At 39.3% G+C, this 17,136-nt stretch overlaps 3 protein-coding genes across 12 annotated transcripts in view; 1 reads left to right on the top strand and 2 right to left on the bottom strand.

Annotated features, from left to right (window-relative positions):
* LOC146456102 (coiled-coil and C2 domain-containing protein 2A-like) overlaps positions 1-17,136 on the bottom strand; it is a 266,183-nt gene that overhangs the window by 33,173 nt on the left and 215,874 nt on the right. The gene's annotated exons all lie outside the window — the stretch shown is intronic.
* On the bottom strand, positions 914-9,506 carry LOC146456114 (uncharacterized). Of its 3 annotated transcripts, none has more exons than XM_085093497.1 (3): positions 9,307-9,506; positions 2,136-2,301; positions 914-1,469 (listed from the first exon to the last, which is right to left on the bottom strand). In XM_085093497.1, exons 2-3 carry the CDS (start codon positions 2,286-2,288, stop codon positions 1,065-1,067), a joined length of 558 nt encoding a protein of 185 aa, XP_084949623.1. In that variant the 5' UTR covers positions 2,289-2,301; positions 9,307-9,506; the 3' UTR covers positions 914-1,064. The 3 variants fall into 3 exon arrangements, with proteins under 3 accessions (XP_084949623.1, XP_084949624.1, XP_084949622.1); XM_085093498.1 differs by lacking the exon at positions 9,307-9,506 and adding an exon at positions 4,136-4,674; XM_085093496.1 differs by lacking the exon at positions 9,307-9,506 and adding an exon at positions 4,136-4,674 and having other exon boundaries at positions 914-2,301.
* Positions 7,038-17,136, top strand: part of LOC146456113 (bone morphogenetic protein 1-like) — a 26,215-nt gene continuing 16,116 nt past the window's right edge. The window contains exons 1-4 of one of the 8 annotated variants that reach the window (XM_085093491.1): positions 7,042-7,349; positions 12,426-12,448; positions 12,863-12,963; positions 16,121-16,168. In XM_085093491.1, coding sequence (XP_084949617.1) covers positions 12,933-12,963; positions 16,121-16,168 — 79 coding nt within the window. In that variant the 5' untranslated portion in view covers positions 7,042-7,349; positions 12,426-12,448; positions 12,863-12,932. Of the gene's footprint in view, positions 7,350-10,130; positions 10,204-12,425; positions 12,528-12,862; positions 12,964-16,120; positions 16,169-17,136 lie in introns of those variants that run through there. The other 7 variants (XM_085093489.1, XM_085093493.1, XM_085093490.1 and 4 more) reach the window with 7 other exon arrangements.

Raw genomic sequence — 17,136 nt, 5'->3', positions numbered from 1 at the left:
TTGGAAGATGCGATGTTCAAAGAAGCTGAACCTTTTGAGGTAACGGAAGTTTTATCCGTTCTCCAGAGATTAGCATCGAGCTGTGAAGAAAGCGACTCCAGATTCGCTTGAGAAATGCTGTCCAAAATTGACAATAATAGTGCTACTGTGGATAGCCTGGGAACATTTGTAAGAGAGCTGAATGATGTCGTCCGTAATTGCTATAAATCTGTTGATAAGCTTAAGAGCCAGCAATTAATAATAAACTGTCTTCATTTCGAATTCTTGTAGCTCACTGTTTTGAAACCCTGACTGGTGCTAAGAGTGACCAACCGCGTTCTGACCGTACTGACTACTTTCATCTCTAACTAAAAAAGGTAAAAAAAGGTCAGAACAAAACTTAAGCAGGTGAGAGAGATGAAGTTGTTCTATACATAGTCAAACGAGGCTTTCAGCTGCTATAGGTCGTTGGGAATGAACATTTTTATTCTCATGCGCCGACATGAAAAGGGACGCGTTTTGAAGAAGCGAGATTTATTTCAAATAAAATCGTTTCTGATGTTGTATCTAAAAACCATTCTTTATTAGCTACAGCTTCAATAACTTATTGAAATGTTCTGTTCAGAAAAAAATGAAATGTTTTACCGTTCTCTTGCAGCTAGCTCCTTTTTGCATCAGACTTCATACTTTTTTTGCCGTTATTTTTTTTAACAGTGGGTGTTCTCAAGCGCTGTCGCTCAAGAGCTGAGTGGGCGTTTCACTGCCAATTCTTTTCAGCGCCCTGCTTGGCAATAAGCATGGTTTGCTTAGTAGGAATACGATTTGGCATTTTAAAATGACTGTGGCAAGAAAAAAGGAAGGTTTGGAATCGAAGATTAACGCAAAATGGCAGAGGTAAGATTTGAATTACTCCGAAAAAAATCTTAAAAACAAATAAAACTTTTCACCATTTTATTTCTCTACACCGACTATTCAAAGTTAATTCTACGGACAAAAATTACTAAACCAATGGTTCTCGAGGCTTAGACCGACAGGGGTACTTAAGAGCAGTCCTGAGTCAGGTCGAGCCAACAATGTTCGAGGGCTCAGTCAGTCCTGTTGGATAACGCTATCCAGCGGGGTGAGGCCATCCAGTAGGAAGGGGCTATCCTTCTGGAAAGGAGCATCTTGTGGCATAAAGCCATTCTTTTCCATAGCCCATTCCGTAGGGCGGGGCCATCCTGTTGGTCTAGGCCACCCAGTAGGATGAGACCGTCCACTGGGACGAGGCCATCCTGTTGGTTTGGGCCACCCTGTAGATCGGGGCCATCCCGTTGGACGAGGCCATCCTGTAAAGCGAGGCCATCCTGTGGGACGGGGCCATTCTGTGGGGCGGGGCCAACCTGTGGGACGGGGCCATCCTGTGGAGCGGGGCCAACCTGTAGGACGAGGCCACCCTGTTGATTTGGGCCATCCTGTAGGACGAGGCCATTCTGTTGGGCGAGGCCAACCTGTGGGACGAGGCCAACCTGTCGGACGGGGTGAACCTGTTGGTTTGATCCACCCTGTAGGACGAGGCCAACCGGTGGGACGAGGCCATTTTGTTGGGCGAGACCAACCTGTGGGACAAGGCCATCCTGTTGGTTCGGGCCACCCTGTAGCACGAGGCCAACCTGTAGGACGGGGCCAACCTGTGGGACGAGGCCGTCCTGTTGGAAGAGGCCAACCTGTCGGACGGGGCCAACCTGTGGGACGAGGCCAACCTGTCGGACGGGGCCAACCTGTGGGACGAGGCCATCCTGTTGGGCGAGGCCGCCCTGTAGGACGAGGACATCCTGTGGGATGGGGCCGCCCTGTAGGACGAGGCCATCCTGTGGGACGGGGCCAACCTGTTGGACGAGGCCAACCTGTCAGACGGGGCCAACCTGTGGGATAAGGCCATTCTGTTGGGCGAGGCCACCCTGTAGGACGAGGCCCACCTGTAGGACGAGGCCAACCTGTGGGACGAAGCCATCCTGTTGGTTTTGGCCACCCTGTAGGACGAGGCCATCCTGTTGGGTAAGGCCATCCCGTGGGACGGAGCCACCCTGCAGGATTGGGCGAACCTGTGGGACGAGGCCATCCTGTTGGGTAAGGCCATCCTGTGGGACGGGGCCACCCTGCAGGACGGGGCGAACCTGTGGGACGAGACCATCGTGTTGGTTTGGGCCACCCTGTAGGACGAGGCCATCCTGTTGGGCGAGGCCAACCTGTTGCGAGGGGTGATTCTGTTGTGCGCGGCCATTGTGTGGGACGAGGAAATTCGGAGGGATGAATTTGTCTTGAACCATCTTTCAAGACAGTCTATTAAATAAAAATTAAAATTAAAATTATTAACCACCTTATCGTGCAGCGGATAAGATTGAGAAAGCGGCTGCAGCGAATTCAGCATTTGTAGCTATTTTATTACTCAAGAAAAAGCCGCCAAATGTCGTGACTTTCTACAAATTTACTTGGCACGAAATGTCCTTCATGGATTTTGACGTTTCCATGACATCCTATTTTGACAGGCACCGGTTTGAAATTTTGATTTTCTTTGAGATATCTGTTCAAGTTTTATAACACCTTGGCGTTTCTGGGGTTTCGAAGAAATTGAAAAATCCGAGATGGCGCTCCAAGATTCTTTTCAGAAATCATAAGGTAATTCCTACGACATGGACATCAACACTCATTTGAAAGAGATTTTGGCATGAACATCTTTTCAAATCAAAATTTCGCATACAAGGCATGCTTTGATTTCCCTTATTCTACACAACCTTTTCAAGATATGATCAAGTTTCATTCTTTCGCTGGTTTCCAAGCGGCAACTATTACCATAGCAATGGTAACGCAAAGCACTTTAAAATAACGTCGATTAGCTCGAAATTTAGTCAGACACTTCACAACGATAGATAACTTGTGGGCGAAATTAAGGACGGTGCCTACTAATACCGAAGTATTTTTGTGCGGTTTATGACTATGCGGGAAAAGCAGATCTTAGCAAGGGCTATTGGAATCCAAAAAGAAAATTGGGGGTAACCATGCATTTTTCAGAGATAACTAAGCTATAATACCTCTAAAAAGCGCCAAAATATAAAGCAATGTATGGGATTTTTTCCTAACTTGAAGCTTAATTATTTCTGAAAAATGCATGGTTACCCCCAATTTTCTTTTGAGATACCAAAAGCATTTGTTAAGTTCTGCTTTCTCCGTATAGTTTTAAGCCGCGCAAAAATATTCCTATCTTAGTTGGAACCACCCATAGGAAACCCGAGTATCTCGAGATGCGCAGAACGTATGCGCAGTAACAATAGTAGGCACCGTCCTTAAACAAAAAAAATCTGTAAGAGAGTTTTCAAGTAAATAAAGAACCAATTTTTTTACGGGATTATTTTAGTTATTTCCACATTTTCCCCCTAGAATCTCAAGGAAAATACAACTTGTCACTTTGTCATTTTAGTTCAAAGGTTTTACAACCTTCAGGTTGTACATTTGGTTTTTAGGGGGATGCGATTGTGAAATATGCGCTTCAAAACAGTTCAAATTAGGCAGAAATAAGTCAAAAAGTTCATAGTTTACAGCTTTCCTTAAATTTTTCTTCCAATGTAATAATTTCGGGAGAATTGGGTTCCAGAAATCTATAGCATTTGTTTCATTTTTCTTAACTATCCGTCGTCTTTTCACCCGATCGTGAAGACATTTAACGGGTGGAAGACATTGTAAACTTTTTGCTACCCTGCGTACTCGAACAAATTCAAAATAAATTGGCCCGTCCTTGAACCAGTTCAGTCGTTGTGCCTTTTTGCTTTTAAAACTGTTATTGGTTTTTGGCTACCACGATTCTTAATCAATCAATGACGAAAAAAAAGGGTCTCCTCTTAAGAAAACACAAAGGTTCACATAATGTGAAAAATGAACTTATCTGAGTAATCCAATTAAACGCTACTAAAACTATAGTTAGCAATCCTAAGCAAGACTGCAAAGGGCATAAAAGATTATTGGTTCAATTTTTTCTTCACAATTGTCAAGGAAGGTTTCAGCGATAGATTTAAAAAGATCGGCACTTTATAATGGCGCATAGAACAGGTCAACAAACAAAAGGAGAACGGAAGATAGTTGGCTTCATGAATCATAAAGCAGTCATTAAATATGATCTTACCCTGCTGTCGAAAAGCTCCTCTAGATCTTTGTTTTCGACATGTAGCGATTCTTGGGCGACCTTTTCTTGCCAATAACCTTCGCTGTCTGCTTCAACATAACCGAGGATCACAAAGGCTAGAAACAGAACGATACGCTGCAGAAATTTCATTTCGGAGATCTCTCGCTATTCGTCTCCACGAAGGAAAATAGTGCAAAGCTCCAGACTTTCGCTTCTAACTCCAGCAACCTCTCAACGCAGTAAAATATATATAGTCGGCAGATGTGATGTTAATTAGAATTTGCCGCCTCTCATCGGTCATTTTAGAACACACGGATGGGGGCCAAAAGACAAAAGGGGGACTATAAAGTAAAGACAAATAAATAATTGCAAGGTAGGTTATTTTTACTAAAAAAAAGTATGTTAGAAAATTGTAATTACTAAAACAAAAGATCAAGCTGTTTTAAAATTTTCCTACGTGGCTACCACATTACTAGCAATGAAAACTGCTGAGTAGCAACAGGTATAATTAAAAATCATTTTTAAGGATGCAGGTAAATTTCATCAAATTTCATCAAATCTGTTGATAAACCAAACACTCGTTTGTAATCCTCACCGACGCAGCACCGCAGTTTCTTTAGAAATTAACCCCCCTTAACCCCCCCCCCCCCCCCCCCTATCCATATGTTTGTAGATGCCCCCTTCCTCTCGGATCTTCGCTGAAAAATGACAATTAAAAGTGATCATGATCTTCAGGCAAAAGAAGGATTAAGCTGTAACCCGGCACCATTGCATCAATTTTGAATTCAGCTCGATGTAGATCCCTATAATAATTTCTTTTTGTCCTTTGTTTTGACTTCAGGTTGAAATTAGCAGAGAATACACTAAACAATGAGAGGGAAAAATAATGCGGCCAATTTTTGAAACCCAGACAGAGATGATCGGAGCAAACGCCTTCAAGGTGTATCATTGTTTAAACCAGGCATGATAAGGATTGTGTGGGTAGCTCTCTTTGCTCAAGAACGCCGCTACCGGCCCCAGATGGTTCGCCAAACAAAGGAAAAATAAAATCATGATCCAAAACGGTAATCAGGCGGGATTTCTTTGTTTAAACTCAACCTGCTCTGTGTTATGCAAGCAGCTTTGTTTGTTTGAGGAGTTACTCCGACCAATTTTCCTTGTATAAAGCCTTGAACAGAAAAGCCGATAATCTTTAACTGTTTGGAGAGCAGAATTACATATTAAGTCAAGTACCTAGTAGTTCTTCTTTATTAAAGTTCTTTGTTTAAGTCCGATATGGTATGTGATGTGTAAATAGCTGTTTTTACGCCAACGGCCTCAAACTGACGAGCTCTCCAGGAAAGAAAAACAACATTTTCATTTAAAAAGGTAATCTCAATATTCCTTTAAGCAAAATTATTTTCGCCCAAAATAACTTCTGAAAATGCACTTCTATCACCCGGCAATATTGCAATGGCTGCGGTCACATCTGGGCTACTAGGGAACTTAAGCAACGACGACGGCAACGGCAACGAGAACGCCACAAAACAATAGGTTTAATGAGCAAAAACAATCGCTTTGCACGTGCGTTATATGTTTTTGTATATTTCTTTGCCGGCATCAGCAAGAGAACAACGTGAAATGACCAAATTCAGGGTTGGAGAACGTGAGCACACGACGGTGAATTTTTCATTTTCCTTCCTTACTAGAACGCTGTTCCTATCAATTTAGTTCCCGGATACTTCGGCCACATTGTAGAAGGTGCATCATTTGGAATAATCACGAAGTAATAGAAGTAACGCGAAGTTATATTTTCAAGTGACGTTTTCGTTGCCGTTGCCGTCGTCGTTGTTTAAGTTCCCTACTAACTATAGTTAAGACGGGGATAACTATAGTTAGCTATTTCAGTAATGTGACTGCTTCTCTGTTCGCTCTAACTATAGTTAGAAAATTTACGCCTCGGTGATCCAAAACAATACGGACTACCTTAAGTTATACCCAAGCAGGGTTCATGGGTTAGTCTTAAGTTTACAAACAAACAACCAATCAGAATGTGACAATTCTTTTCACACGTGCGAGGTGAGCATAGATAAATATGCAAAATAAAAACCAATCGTGAAGCGAGGGGAAAACCAAAAACCAAAAACAAACAAAAAATTTCTTACAACAGGGTAGCAACACGTGTAGCCTTCAAGCGTTTGTGCAGCCGTCCATGTATTTGCTGCGAGCATCCGTTAAAATTCCCAGCTTATTTCGCATTTTTCTCCGACGGTTTGCCGCTCGGAAAAAATAAACAAGAAGAAAAACTTGACACACTTTACGTCGGTCAACCATGTTGAAATTTCACGGATCAACAATAAGGGCCGTCACCAACCTCTTTTAATTCTGACGTCATCCATAGGCTAATTAGAACTAACTGTAGTTAAATGCGTGGTGTGACCGCAAAGTCGACCGAAAGCACTAACTACAGTTAGGTATGACGTCACATAACTTTAGTTATGTCGTAGATGTGACCGCAGCCAATATCAGGCATCTTTTTAAGAGCAGAATTGCTTGGTGTTCCGTTTTGTGTAATAGCTTCAGGGATAGATTCTTCTCCAATTGTTCACCCTTTATTGGGCTTGCGTAAAGCGTCGTTTCCGGAATTTCACAAATTTGTCATAATTTTCTCCAAAAATGCAAGATATGGTCCTGCAATTATTCGTTGTTAAGTGAGTAAAAAGCGCTTTTAATATAATGATCTTCGTTTTTGCTGGTTTTGTTTTATCTAAACGGTCTGAGGACCGCATTAATGAAAAATGGTGCCTTGAATACAGGTGAAGATTTCAGATTAATTAGTTGCGACGAGCAAGATCCCCTTAAAACACTTTCCGTCGAGCTGCATGCATTGCGCGCCCCGCGGGGCTTTCGTTGGCCAAAACTTCGTTTTGTTAATTGACTTGTCTGTTCGTCTTGTTGGTCAATCCCTCGAAATCCAAGGCATCCATTGCTTTGTATAAGGAATTTTATTGCGTTCGACGTTAAGAGAACTCAACCTAAACTCAACCTCTAGAGGCCTGGGCACGAAAAACTCGATTTTTATGTTTGGGTCAAGTACCGGAAACGGAAATGCGTCATAGACTCGTCCACCAAGGTGAGCGCGCACGTACGTGCAAAGAAGTGTTTCGCGGAAAAAACTGTCCCATCGAAGCCACCGCGGTATTCTTGCTGTGTGTTCTAACCTCTGCTATATTCGGTAAGTTTAAACTCAATTATTTTTGCAAGTTAACTACAATGTTAATAAATATAAAATGTTACACTGGTCGAAAGGTATTATAAAGATCTTAATGTCCCAACGTTTCGGCTACTTGCATAAGCCTTCTTCAGGAATAATAAAGTACAAGCAAAGTGACAAGTTTATTTAAGATCGCGCAGTTGCTAGTTAAAACGGAATATATTAGAGAGTTAGTTTTTGTCCAATAAAGTCAAGGCCCTGTACTCTTGGGGCAGGTACATGCCGTCTTCGCAATTGAGTGGATCTTTGCACGTGTTGATTTCCCATGCTTCCAAAAGGCGTCGGGTTCGCCAACTTGAGCTGGCACGTGATATTGTAGACGATTTCCAACTGGAAATTTCATAGCTCTAATACAACAAAGCTTGATCAGAAACTTGTTTACTGCAAAAGTCCCCTTTGGTGAACTATTTTCAAAAATCACAATTAAAAACTCCACCGCTCTTTCTTTTTTCTAAAAATTAGAAAAGTTGAATTTACGGCTTCACGCTTGATTCAGCTCCCCGGAAAAATGGGAAAATCGTGCATCTTAAGCAGGCTCGCACACAGCAACGAGAACTACTCCCGTTTTTCTATCTCGGCTGAAAGTAAATCTTTCTATTATCTCTCGTTAAGTGTTAAAAAATGAAGTCGCAAGTCATATAATAAACCTTACCTTACCTTACCTTACCTTACCTTACCTTATATTTTTAATGTGCTAATTCACTAGTTGAAGATAGCGACCTTGGAGGGTTAGATTTCGAATTGAAATTAGGGCCGACTTCAGAGGCCTATATCTGTCCTAGCATATGTTTTCTGGAGCAAAACTATAAGTGAATTTTAACCTTGATCCTTCCTTTTCACTCCCTCAAAGTGCCTTTTTGGCCCGCTGAAAGTGAAGCATCCAGAGTAAAAGTGTGCAGGGTATTTTGTCTAGTTGGATGGCTTGTTGTCACGATTAACGTCACGCATATCACATAACTAAAACAATCCACTCATCTAAAGTTAACGTTTTCTTGTTCTCAGCGACAAATCTCGAAGGCAAGTATTTAATATTCCAGTTCCTCTACAATACTACGTCATTATTTCAAATTTTGAAAGTAATAAATATTAGAAACCGATCCACCGTGGGACTCGATCTGCAGTCTGTTTTATTATTATTATTATTATTATTATTATTATTATTATTATTATTATTATTATTATTATTATTATTATTATTATTTTTATAAGAACGTCTAACTTTTTATAAGAACGTCTAACTTTGGAGCTGAGGCTGAACGTTCGTATAATTTTTAGCGATTTGAGGCTGAAAACGTTCTTAAGATGTTCTTAAATTACATGTTTCAGCATCCTCTCTTGATTTCAGTAAAATCAATGCGGACGTGACCAGGAAACTTATCAAAGTGATTATGACAAAGCCAGCGAGATGTGTACGTGTGTCACCATTGTTAATGTTATACAAAATGTGCCCTTAAGTATTTTGGTTAATTTACATTTGTTACCTTTTTTTATATACAGATTGGCAAAATAAAAACGTTCTTAATCGACTCTCAGCCTGAGGAATGTTCTTAATACGTTCTTAAGATTTTGGTTAATCTCAGTCTTGATGTTTTTATGAAAATGGTTTAAAAAAAAAACAGAGTGTACATGATAAATTTTGTCGACGTATTTTAACCCGTCATAACAGTTGATGACGCATTATACAAACTTCCTGTCAAATCTCACCAAATAACTACATTATGCTCTTGCTACCTAAATCAAAAAAAATATTCCAAAAGATAATGACAGACGGCTCACCTCACCTTCTTAACTGCTTGACTGTAAGGTGAAATTATAAAGCGACAAGATTATTTGCATTTTTGGTAAAGAATATACCATCCATAATCGTATCCTGAAGGTACTAATTATAGAACAGGAATACTGTGGCTGATTGTCTCACCACTAAACAGGAACGTATTCGTTTCCTTTGGTCGATTTTATGACTCCTGAAGCCCATTCTACACTGCTGAAGATCTCAGTTATGCTTATTTGTAGGTAAAATCGGCACGTGGCACCATAGTTAGTAGATGGCGCTATGATGGCACGGTCGTTTTCATTTGATGCCAATTGTGATTAGCGTGACACAAAGAGGACTTCCGGTAGCGTCGGTGTAGGAAAACAACTAAAACTGCGCTGAAGTTTCCTTCCACCAGTGAACTAAACCCTAACTGAAAAACAGTTTTTGAGTTAAAAAAAATCCATGTATTACCTTCCATTTTGTTCTTTTGTTCTGTCTCTTTTTTTTTTCTTTAATTACGGGCTTCAGGATTCGATTATGGATGGTATATTCTTTACCAGAAATGCAAATAATCTTGTCGCTTTATAATATAATCTTATACAGTCAAGCAGTTAAAAAAGTGAGGTGAGCCGTCTGTCATCGACAAGATAAAAACAAATACTAATAACAGCATGTAGGGTACAAAACTTTTTTTTTTGTATTTTCGAATACGTTTACTTAACCCGTGATTGCCTGTGCGGTATGTGAATAGGTTGTTGTTGTGTTTCAACCTTATAAATCGACACAGAACTGAAAGGTAGTAGATGTCTTAAAGATGAGTCACATATCTTTTGAAATATATTTTTTTTAAATTTGTAGATACCAAGAGTATAATAGTTAATTTGATGAGAATTGACAGGAAGTTTTAAGATCCAACAACGCGGACGTGACTCAGGCCGACCGGAAGTAAAAAATACCACAATGATTACCCTCACCACCACGCATGACCGTGACATAAACAAGTCGCGTCCTTGCTCAAAACGAACGCGCTGAACGGCAATTTCACGTTGTCAACAAACTGTGAGTATGTCGACTTAAATTTCAGTTACAAAAACACAGTGAATTGGCACTTTTTCTTTGTATATTTCGAACGATTTATAATCCCGGCTGCATTCGTCATGTTTTTTTTATTATCTTTTCCTGTCAAGCTCACTTCTATTTCTGAACAAAGTCAGTTCGGTCATGGCCTCAAACTCCAAATCGCAGTGGATAGATTCTTGCGTTGTTCGTTCAGTGAATTACGGCTAAAAAACAAATAACGATTTGCTGTATAAAAGCACTGTTGTTCCCGATAACACTATTTCCTTTACCTTGAAGATTTTCCCAGTATGTTCAAATTTATTTCGAGTTCTTTACCTGCACTATGCTGTATTTCTTCGAAAAGCAAAGCATATTCTTCAATTGTAATGATACCGGTATTAGAGGCATAGCTGGCCAGCAACATTTCGCGAGTTCCCTTAAAAGTCGCCATTTGCACTGAAAACACTACTATAATCGATTTCTGTTTAATAGTTCGGAAATAAATTAATTTCGCTACTCTTTTTATTCTATCCGTGAGTAGCCGCGTCGCTGAATCCCGCCATCTTAACTTATTTTTCCCGCCACGAACACGGCGTCCTCGACACAGGCCCCACGCGGCATGTTGGACGACGTCCGCGTTGTTCGATCTAAAAGTCCCTATTAACTGCTATGACGGGCGCTTAAAATATGTCGGTAAAATTTATCATGTAGATCGAATACCACGGTGGATCGGTTTCTAATATTTATTACTTTCAAAATTTGAAATAATGACGTAGTATTGCAAAGGAACTGGAATATTAAATACTTGCCTTCGAGATTTGTCGTTGAGAACAAAAAAACGTTAACTTTAGATGAATGGATTGTTTTAGTTATGTGATATGCGTGACGGTAATCGTGACAGCGAGCCATCGAACTAGTCAAAATACACTGCACGTTTTTTATTTTGGATGCTTCACTTTTAGCAGGCCAAAAAAAGGCACTTTGAGGGAGTGAAAAGGAGGGATTAAGGTTAGACTACAGTTATAGTTTTGCTCCAGAAAATATAAGCTAGGACAGATATAGGCCTCTGAAATCGGCCTTAATTTCAATTCGAAATCTAACCCTCGAAGGTTGCTATTTTCAACTGGTGAATTAGCACATTAAAAATATGACTTACGACTTCATTTTTCGTTGCTGTGTGCGAACGCGCTAAAGATGCACGATTTTCCAATTTTTCCGGGGGGCTGAGACGGGCGTAAAGCCGTAAATTCAACTTTTCTAATTTAAGGAAAACGAAAGAGCGGTGGAACTTTTAATTGTGATTTTTGAAAATAGTTCACCAAAGGGAACATTTAGGTAAAATAAAATGAAATCTGAAATTTCCTATCTGTTGTGGGATATTTGATATTTAGAGTCTGTAGGTCTTAATTGAGAAAATCTGTTCAAGGCCAGTGGAGGAGAAAAATGGTTTTACTCGGATCCTCAAAGCTCAGCGATAGAAGTCGAAGTCAGTAGTTATTATAATAAGTCCCGGAATAAGTGTGATAATTCAGAACTCCAACTTGTGAAAATCTTATTTGCGTTTCCTTAGCTGGGCTCAGCTAAAAGATTCTGGTATCGTACCAATCATGAATATCAAAAAAGTCAAAAGCCATAATTCTTTTGGTAAAATATGTTGAAAATTAAATAGAAAATCGTCAACCTAAGTTTTGGCCACAGAGAAAGCCAAAGTGTGCTCACCATATTCACATATGGTTTTGCACAGTTCCGCATCAGTTTACAATTGCCTTTATACGTGCATGTTAAATTGGCTCTGGCATTCAAAGGCACTACCATCTTTATCCAAGCGGACGTGCAAGTGCAGTAAGACCTATTTGGTTTCTTTGTTCCACATTTGAGTTTGAGGCTTCCGGTGGCTCGGTTTCTATGTTATCGCGACGGTGAACAACAGCCTCACAATTAACCGATCCAATTCAAGTTTAAAATCCTTCAGACACCAAAAACACGAATTAACCACACGCCATAATTGTATCCCCTTAGCAGCTAACGTTATTGCAGCCTTCCATATAAATCGTCATTAATTGATGATCGATTCCAAAACAACAACAAACGCGCCCAAAGTATGCATGGTTAGATAATAGATAGATAGATAGTTTATTTAACCACTTCGCAGCCTCACGCTTGAATTATGTAGATTTTACAATTGAAATATAATAATGGTTCTCTCCTGTATTCCCGCCAAGTTCATCAGCTTTGTGGGTGAAAGGTAAATTTGTATAAGCTAACAGCTTTGCCTGGATGCCTTTGCTGAAAATTTACTGAAATCGCAGAACATTTTAGGGAAGGCAATCTAACTATTCTTTATAACTGAATCAAAATTTCTCAGAGGCGATAAAGGCATTTCAAACAGATATTCTATCAAAAGGAACAATTGAGTGGCCCTGAAAAATCAACATGCTAAAAGCTGTACAAAGTCGGACGGTCGATCACAGCTGATAATTCCATGACCATTTTCCCTTCTAGAAATGAATGAAACAAAAGTTTTAAAATTTTCAATGTTGGATTTCATCGCAGGGGCATTTTTTTTCCCATTCGTTCGAAAATTCTAAAAATTCCGGGGGAGAAAGAAAATAGAACAGTCATTCTCTAAAATAAAATGTTGGTCAATTTCTTAAAATAGATTTGTACCCAGCTCTACTCCTCGCTACGAGGCTTCCCTGTCTTCTCCCGACACTGTCAACTTTATCAGCATGGAACTTAAAACAGGCTGGAATATTTTTGGTAAGTTGTCTCTTTTAAAAATTCTTTATCACAAGGGTTATAGCACTGTATTTCTGCAGATCTTCGTGACACGAGCTATCAGCTTATTCATTCGTCCTGAAGTGGCGTATTAAGTGTATAAAATACACTTAATACTTAGCCAACAATACCATCGAAATTAACTTCAAAGCTAAAAAACTGTTGGCTTAAATCAGGGGAAATAGGTTTGCTAGAGATACATTATTGCTAGTAATAGTGCTACCTTGAAGAACATATTCTTTAACTGTGAGTTCAAAGTGGTAACCTGTTGTGTGCTTGGAAATTAAGTTATTAAAAGTTGTGGTTATGATTCAGACTAATAAGGGGAGACGAGAACGGCTTTTAAGCAAAATACTTTAAAGTATTTTTAAAAAAGGCTGGTCTCCTGTATTCCGATATTATTTATGGGTAAAGTGCAAATTTGTGTAAGCTAACAGTTTGACCTATTTGGAAGCTTTTGCTTCAAATTTACTGAAATCGCAGAATATTTTGGGGAACTTAATCTTATTTCCGAAATTTTTACACTGTTCAGCTTTCCGGAAACTGGTCTCCTGTATTCCCATATTATTTTTACGGGTCAAGGGAAAATTTGTGTAAGCTAACAGTTCAGATGATCAACATCATCTGTTTGAATGCCTTCGCAGAAAATTTACTGAAATGGCAGGATATTACAGGGAACTAAATCTCAGTAAGTTCCGAAATTTCCGCGCTGTTCAGCTCTGCCAAAAACTGTTTGGACACAGTTTATTGAATTCCCTTCCTAGCACAAAAGGGATTAATTCTCAGTGTTAGGAAAGTTTGAGGTGACGTTTTGGGCAGAAAGAACTCTATTTTTTTCGTTACAACTAAACCCAAATTTCTCAGAGGCGATAAAGGCCCTTCAAAAAAATATTCCACCAAAACGAACATTTGGATTCCCCTGAATAATCAACAGACTGAAAGCTGTAAAATGTCGGACGAAGCAGTGAAATATGTTCGATGACAGCTGATTCTATGACCAGTTTTCCTTTTGTTAATTAACAAAATGCAAGTTTTAGATTGATTCAGTTTCAGTTTCATCACAAAGACGCTTGTAATTGACGTCCAAAAATTGCGAGAGAGGAATAGAATAGAACAGTCATTTTTATATAGTCATATTCTAAAATAAAACACTGGTTAATTTCTAATAATAGATTTGTACCCAGCTCCTCTCCTCGCTTTGTTTGTATAAGTGCTCGCTTTTTCCTCGACATTGTCAAATTAATCGGCATGGAACTTAAAACAGGCCAGACGGTTTTTGGTAAGTTGACTATTAAAATTTTTTTATCACAAGGTTTTAAGCACTGCATTTTTGTTACGGATGCCACAGATCTTCGTGACACGAGCTATCAGCTTATTAATTTATACTGTATCGGCGTGTTAAGTGAATAAAGTACACTTAATATTTAGCCAACTTAAATACCATCGAAATTAACTTCATTACGCACGAATTTGAATTACATTGAGAAACTAAAATACTGTTGGCTTAAATCTGGGGAAATGAGTTTGCTAGAGATACATGTTTGCCAGCTTGAAGAACATGTTCTTTAATTACGAGTTCAAAGCGGTAACCTGTTGTATTCAGCGAAAAGTAATGATTAAATCTATCTTGTGCCTTAAGATTCAATCAGACAAACAATGCTACGTATACGCTACTCGGATGTTACAGATCTAGATCTTCGTGACACAAGCTGTAACAGGTTATGAATTATTTCACACTTTTATCCTGTAACGGCGTTCAGTACACTTGAATTTGAATTACATGTACAACAGGAAGCTGAAATTCTGTTGGCTTAAATCAGGGTAAATCGGTTTGATTGAGGTACAAGTTTGCCAATAATGATGCTAAGAACATAATCTTTGTAAACATTAAGCTAAATGTAAAAACTAAAGGCTCGTATAACGAATATAACTGAACGTATTTCACAGTGGTAATCTGTTGTATGCGATGAGAAATCTATCATGTTTCTCATCCGCCAAACAACACTTGTCTTGAAACAATACCCATAGTCACTCGAATTGAAAGATGATCAGAGCAGAATAATTATACCCACGCAGGTACAATTTTCCGCTTTTCGCAGATGAGAGCTCACACGGTATGTTGTATTAATTTGAATGTCTACTGCTCCGGTGGAGTATTTGTATTTTAGTGGCGTTGTCAAAAACTAACCCATTGCATTGGACCTCTGGATCAGATGACACTGAAAAGATAGTGGATCGGGTCATCATGGCAAAAATTAAATTGAGATATACTGAGATAAACAGAATGAGAAAAAAAAAAGGATGGAGAAATTTAAACTTGGCAGTAACAATTTTATGTGCTGAGGTTTTTAGCAGATCGAAGACTAAATATAATAAAACCATGGTGAAATCTTTCATTTCTCAGAAACAATATTTGTTTTAATACATGTACAAAAGAGAAAGAAAGTTACAACAAATTTACTTGTATCAGAAAGAAACAGTTTATAATAATTTTTTCATTATATCTGTATTTAACAACTATGTGTAATGTTAATAATATGCGGTACTTGTCATAATCACTTTTGGCTCGCAGTGAATAGAAACTGTATTTGCTGCGAGCACTGTATGAATGAATGTCACTAATTTTCTTTGTATTAAAATAAAAGTCTATCAGGCCATTAAAATATTTAAACACAAAAACGTAACCATCTGCGTTTTACTATAGTGATGGCCAACAAAGTGCATGTAGTGCTTCTATGGAAAGCAACTTGGTAGGCAAAGTATGATCTTGGCCATACCCATACAAAAAAAGGGTATATAGAACAGTTAACACGACACTTGCCGAAGGAAGAATTTATCAAAATCCGAGACTGAAACTGTATAAAGCTCAGAAAACGCGATTTTGAGACTGCTACCTATTTTTTTTTTTTTTTACACTCTGGATTTTCAAAGTACCATCATAACTATCCTTATAGTCGAGAATGAGCTATTTTGGTTTCATTTGGGGAAAATACATCATCATCACTCATTCATTCATTTTTTTTTGTAATTAAGTTATTGAACGTGTAATCAATTGAAATGTGTCATTATATTACAAAGACTATATGCAACAAACCATTTAAATTGTACTGAACTAATTTATGTTATTTGTGTCTTGCAGCTCTGATGGTGTTTGCCTTGAGACAGCAAATAGCATTTGCTCAGAATGGTGAGTAGATCTGAGTACTGTTTTGGTTTAATGAGCTGTTCCAGAAAATATACGAACCTTACCCCAAAGTAGGGTTATCTAATTCCAAGGAGGGGCATGAGGGGAGGAGAGTGGATGGGGAATTTAAACACTTTAAAAAGTCAGCACCTATTTGCTATTTAAACCCAGTTTCCAAGGGGGGGGGGGGGGGGGGGGTACTACCGCGAATTTTGGATAGGGGTGTACCGCGAAGTTTCTTGAACCCTAACCCTATTAAAGGACTGCGAAGGCGAAAACTGATACCCTTTTTAAGGCTCAAACCCGGAAAATGACACCCTGTTAGGCGGGCGTTTTCACACTCCATTATTAGATAATACAATTTAGCTACCCTATCTAAGGACCACACCAGGAATACCGTAACAAAAAAGTAAAAAGAGATACCTTATGTAAGGACCGAGAACCTCAAAAACCATACTCCATTCCGTGGCACATACCTATATAGCCCATATATGGGAGTACCCCCCCCCCCCCCCCCGGGCCAGTTTCTCATGTCCAAATCCCATTCACAGTGGCCGTATAAGTTCACCAATAACCAATAAGTTAATTCTCGTGTTGTACATACCAGCTGCGGCTATCCTCCTCAAATCCGCAATGTTTTCTTGAGGTTCGCACGGCCATGACTTCGAAAACGACCAAACGATGTTCCGAAGAATCGCAAAGATTTGCGAAGATCACGGTTCGGGAGGCAATCGGAACCTTTTTGAAAGTACTGAAACCGTGAGAGTAGGGGAGAGCTGCAGCACTTCGCGTTCACATCCTCCATTGCAGAAAGTCAGACATATATCTCACTTGCACCTGTCCAACCCTTGTTGGTACGGTGTATTTTGGTCTCCTGCTGGAGTCCTCGGTAAAGAGATCTCTGTAGTAGGGTTCTCTTTCTTGTTCTTGAGTGTGAGTGTGTGTGTGTATTGGCAATACCGAAAAAAATC

The sequence above is a fragment of the Pavona decussata genome, unplaced genomic scaffold (assembly GCF_977016875.1).
Source record: "Pavona decussata unplaced genomic scaffold, jaPavDecu1.1 SCAFFOLD_260, whole genome shotgun sequence".
Taxonomy (NCBI): Eukaryota; Metazoa; Cnidaria; class Anthozoa; order Scleractinia; family Agariciidae; genus Pavona; species Pavona decussata.
The sequence above is the reverse complement of the archived record's forward strand: the minus strand, read 5'-3'. Positions and strand labels throughout refer to the sequence as shown.

Coding starts and splice junctions, on each gene's coding strand:
- LOC146456114 (XM_085093496.1), bottom strand. CDS start 4,285: ATGAAATTTCTGCAGCGTATCGTTCTGTTTCTAGCCTTTGTGATCCTC. Junction 2,302..4,135: donor AGGAGCTTTTCGACAGCAGG/GTAAGATCATAT, acceptor TTTATTTAATAG/ACTGTCTTGAAAGATGGTTC.